Source organism: Octopus bimaculoides, chromosome 23, assembly GCF_001194135.2.
Source record: "Octopus bimaculoides isolate UCB-OBI-ISO-001 chromosome 23, ASM119413v2, whole genome shotgun sequence".
NCBI classification, from domain to species: Eukaryota; Metazoa; Mollusca; class Cephalopoda; order Octopoda; family Octopodidae; genus Octopus; species Octopus bimaculoides.
Genome location: NC_069003.1, coordinates 26,588,781 through 26,593,866, shown reverse-complemented (window position 1 = coordinate 26,593,866; position 5,086 = coordinate 26,588,781). Strand labels below are relative to the sequence as shown.

The following is a 5,086-nucleotide window of genomic DNA, read 5'->3' as shown; positions in this document are numbered from 1 at the left end:
ATATATATATATATATATATACATGTATATATATATATACATATATATATATATATATACACACATATACATATATATATATATACACACATATATATATATATATACACATATACATATCTATCGTTTAACATCCATCTTCCATGCATGCATGGGTAATACATATACATACATATATATGTATATATATATATATATATATATATATATATATATATACATACATACATACACATAAGAAATGTGCATATGTGCAAGCATGGCTGTGTGTTAAGAAGTTTGCTTCCAAACTAACCACATGGTTATGGGTTCAGTCCCACTGTGTGGAACTTTGAGCAGGTGTCTTCCACTGCAGCCTCAGGCCAACCAAAGCCTTGTGGGTGGATTTGGCAGAGGAAATTGGAAGAAGGTTGTCATACATATATATACATATATGTGTGTGTGTGTATGTATGTATGTATGCATGCACATGTGTATGTGTGTGTTTCGTTTGTATATCGTTGTCTTGACATTGCATAATATTTGTTAATAAGTGTCACCATCCTACAAGCAGTGTCAATCTTCTCCCTCACCCACCCACATTTCACTCCCAGCACCCAAACAGCACTGGTGCTGATGCCACATAAAAAGCACAGATGATGGTGCCATGTAAGAAGCACTCAATACACTCTGTAATGTGATCAGCATTAGGAAGGGGATACCCAGCTATAGAAATCGTGCCAAAACCCTAAAGACTAGCCTATTTAATTGTGAATGTGTTTTGTAAGAGATTTGGCTCCTATTTCCAGCAAGTTGAGCAACTACATAAAAGCGCTTATCGACTGATGACGGTAATGATGATGACGATGAAAGAAAACAAAAACAAAAAAAACCCAAGAACATATATAGTTCCAATTTTTGTCCATGTTTATTTACAAACTATCAACCATTCTTCAGTAATCACTGAACATCCATTGTTGCGGGTTCCTCTTTGACATCATCCCGACACTTGGAATTGAGAAGTTCCCACCGAATGTCTGGTGTAATTTCTGCGTGGTTGTGAACCTTCAATACTTCGAGCAATGATTCCTTTTGTTCACTGGAGACATTCTCTTTGTAGCGCTGAACAAACGTTAGGAAAGACTGGTGCCACAGAACGGGCAATCGACGCTGTTCTCGGGAGAATCTGAAATTAAATTGACGAAAAATAACATTAAAGATAACCCATTAGTGCCCAAATTTTTTGTATTTAGAAAGTTAAAGAAGTGATTTTAAATTCTTAATCGCAGAATAATGCTAATAATATAGCCTGAACAGGATAAACTATCCCTATTTTGCAGAGAAAAGTGTAGGTGGCTAGCTGTGAACTCAAACTCACATCCCCGTGATTACATGTCACTATGCTTTGACCGATTAAGCTAAACTACCCACTACAAATTCCTCTGCAAATTAAGATATATAAATCTCGCTTTATGAGACACACTCATATGTTAAATTCAAATTACGACAAACGTAAATAAACAAACGAAGTTTGCTTTTAGAAGCATTGAGATGTCTTTTAGAAAGTTAAAGAAGTGATTTTAAATTCTCAATCGCAGAATAATGGTAATAATATAGCCTGAACAGGATAAACTATCCCTATTTTGCAGAGAAAAGTGTAGATGGCTAATTTATTACCAAAAATCATTTTTTATACAACTTTATCTGATACTAAATATTAAGATGGCCACAGTCAAAGGACTGAAACAAGTAAAAGAGTAAAAGAATAGCCATTATATTAGTCTCTACTCAACAAGTACTTACTATACCAACAGTACTGAGTTGTGCTTACTGGCTAAGACACAATAACCAGAGTTGAGCTGTACTCATTGAGTAGAGCTCTTTCTATAGCAACAGTGTTGAGCCATGCTTATTGACTAAGACACAATAGCCATTGAGTTGAGCTGTACTCATTAAGTAAGACACTATAGTTTTGTATTAGGCTGTACTCATATTGAGTAGGACACTATACCCATTGTGTTGAGCTGTACTCATTGAGTAGGGCTCTTAGTATAGCAACTGTATTGATCCATACTTATTGAGTAAGACATTACACTTGTGTTGGCCAGTATCCATACTGAGTCGGACATTTATTAGAGTGCGATTGTTTCCAGCTTTGCCTTACTGGCACTTGTGCCGGTGGCAAGTGAACAAAACATTGGACTGATTCCTGTGCAGGTGGCACGTAAAATACACCATTTGAGTGTGGCCGTTGCCAGTACCGTGTGACTGGCCCTTGTGCTGGTGGCACGTAAAAAGAACCCACTACACTCTTGGAGTGGTTGGCGTTAGGAAGGGCGTCCAGCTGTAGAAACTCTGCCAGATGAGATTGGAGTCTGGTGTAGCCATCTGGTTCGCCAGTCCCCAGTCAAATCGTCCAGCCCATGCTAGCATGGAAAGCGGATGTTAAATGATGATGATGATGACTATATTGAGCTGGGCTTATTGAGTAAGACACTACACCCATTGTGTTGAGCCGTACTCATTGAGCAGAGCTTTCACTATAATAAGTGTGTTGAGCTGTAAGAGACATAACTTGAGTAAGGTATATAACTCTTTCTGTATTAGCTCTAATTTTGACTGAGACCTGCTTTTGACATAATAGAGAGAAAGATGTGTTTGAAAGCAAGTTTAGAAACTGGGGTTCCATGGAAATATTACACTGATGGAAGAGGGAGCATGGCTGTTGCCAGTACCGTATGACTGGCCCTCGTGCCGGTGGAACGTAAAAGCACCCACTACACTCTCGGAGTGGTTGGCGTTAGGAAGGGCATCCAGCTGTAGAAACTCTGCCAGATCAGACTGGAGCCTGGTGCAGCCATCTGGCTCACCAGTCCCCAGTCAAACCGTCCAACCCATGCCAGCATGGAAAGCGGACGTTAAACGATGATGATGATGATGATCGAGAACTTTTCTCCATGACAAAACACAGTGAATGGCTTATTTACCAGTCCAAATGTGCCACATGCATTTTTTAAATTGTCGTAACATTGCATTTATACGCATCACTGCTTAGCGTTCCCCACTCCATAATTTGCTTACAGTTAGCTGGCACACAGCACTAATTAGTCACCGTATGGTGATTGAAATAGCACAAGAGAAACAATCTCTTTTATCAGTTTACAGTATTCCCTGCCTAGTGTCTGTGACCAAAGAGGAGATAACCCCTCCGAAATGCTTGCATCTCACAGTCTAGATAGGTGGAGCTCCGAACTAATTTAGGTGTATTTACACCATTCTGTCTACAGCGAGAACTTTTCTCCATGACAAAATACAGTGAATGGCTTATTTACCAGTCCAAACGTGTCACAAGAATATTTGAACTGGTAATAACATCGCATTTACTTTATTTATGGTGAGTTGCTAAATAGTGCAGCCTGTTACTGAATGATGACGGGAATATCAAAAGAGAGATATTGTCTCTCGTGTCAACTTGCAGTGCTCTCTGGTTTCTGTGGCTGAAGACGAGATATACCACTCACTCCAAAACGCATGCATCCCACTGTCTGGTCAGGTGGTGCTGTAGGCTGATTCAATGTGTTTACACCTGTCTGATTACAGGAAGTTATCTCCTCTATGACAAAACGCAGTGAATGGCTTTCTTGCGGGTTCGATTATGCCCTAAGCATATTCGAGCTGGTAACAAGTTTGTAATTATAATTAATTTGCATTATTTCGTGCATCTGAAGGTGGCGAGCTGGCAGAAACGTTAGCAGTATTTCGTCTATCACTAGGTTTCTGAGTTCAAATTCTGCCGAGGTCGACTTTGCCTTTCATCCTTTCGGGGATCGATAAATTAAGTACCAGTTGCGTACTAGGGTCGATCTAATCGACTGGCCCCCTCCCCACAAAATTTTGGGCCTTGTGCCTAGAGTGGAAAAGAATTACAAATAAGGTCTAAGGGAGACAATTCGTTCAAGTAATAATTATAGTATATTAATGCCTCGATATACGAGTTCATTTGTTCCTGAAGACCGCTCGTAAAGCAGAGTAAATAATTCCTCGTAGTAGCAATGATATTTTATGCCGTCATTTTACTCTGTCGCTATATGCAGCTATGTAGACGCGTCAGAACCAGTGTTGCCCCATGTTGCGACGTTTCCACACACACACAAAATGGCTGGGGTCTGGTAAAACAGGTCCTTGTAAAGTGAGGTATTACTGTATTCGACATTCTTTTAACGTCCACTTTTATGCATTTGCATGAGTCGGATGGAATTTGTTGAGGCTAGTTTTCTACAGCCTCCTCTTCAATATCCTTCACTTGTATTCAAACAATGTAACAAGGTAATATTTCCCCATGATGAGACATGTTTTCATGGTAGACTGGAAATAAATGACAGTGTTTTTATGATGGAGAATATCATCATCGTCGTTTAACGTCTGCCTTCCATGCTAGCATGGGTTGGACGATTTGACTGAGGACTGGCAAGCCAGAAGGCTGCACCAGGCTCCAATCTGATCTGGCAGAGTTTCTACGGCTGGATGCCCGTCTTAACGCCAACCACTCCGAGAGTGTAGTGGGTGCTTTTACATGCCACCGGCACGAGGGCCAGTCATACGGTACTGGCAACGGCCACGCTCAAAAAGGTGTTTTTTATGTGCCACCTGCACGGGAGCCAGTCCAGCGGCACTATCACACAATATCAAAACAAGGAGACACATACACACAAAAATATACGGCAAGGGCCCTTAGAAATTCTGGGTTGGTGTCCGGTGTGAGGTATCTCTTAGCTTTTGTTAAAGCACGTCTCTAGAACCTGCTTCAAACTCTGACTACACCTACTCTGATAATTGGTTAGTGAATCCATGGTTGACTAGTGAACGACTTGGTTAGTGAATCCTTGGTCGACTAGTGAACGACTTGGTTAGTGAATCCTTGGTCGAATAGTGAATGACTTGGTTAGTGAATCCATGGTTGACTAGTGAATGACTTGGTTAGTGAATCCTTGGTCGACTAGTGAATGACTTGGTTAGTGAATCCTTGGTCGACTAGTGAATGACTTGGTTAGTGAATCCTTGGTTGACTAGTGAACGACTTGGTTAGTGAATCCTTGGTCGACTAGTG

The 5,086-nt window shown here is 40.5% G+C and overlaps 1 protein-coding gene across 1 annotated transcript in view; it reads right to left on the bottom strand.

Annotated features, from left to right (window-relative positions):
- Window positions 1–883: 883 nt before the first annotated feature.
- Window positions 884–5,086, bottom strand: part of LOC106874484 (bystin) — a 17,268-nt gene continuing 13,065 nt past the window's right edge. The window contains exon 9 of the mRNA XM_014922226.2: window positions 884–1,165. Coding sequence (XP_014777712.1) covers window positions 940–1,165 — 226 coding nt within the window. The 3' untranslated portion in view covers window positions 884–939. The remainder of the gene's footprint in view (window positions 1,166–5,086) is intronic.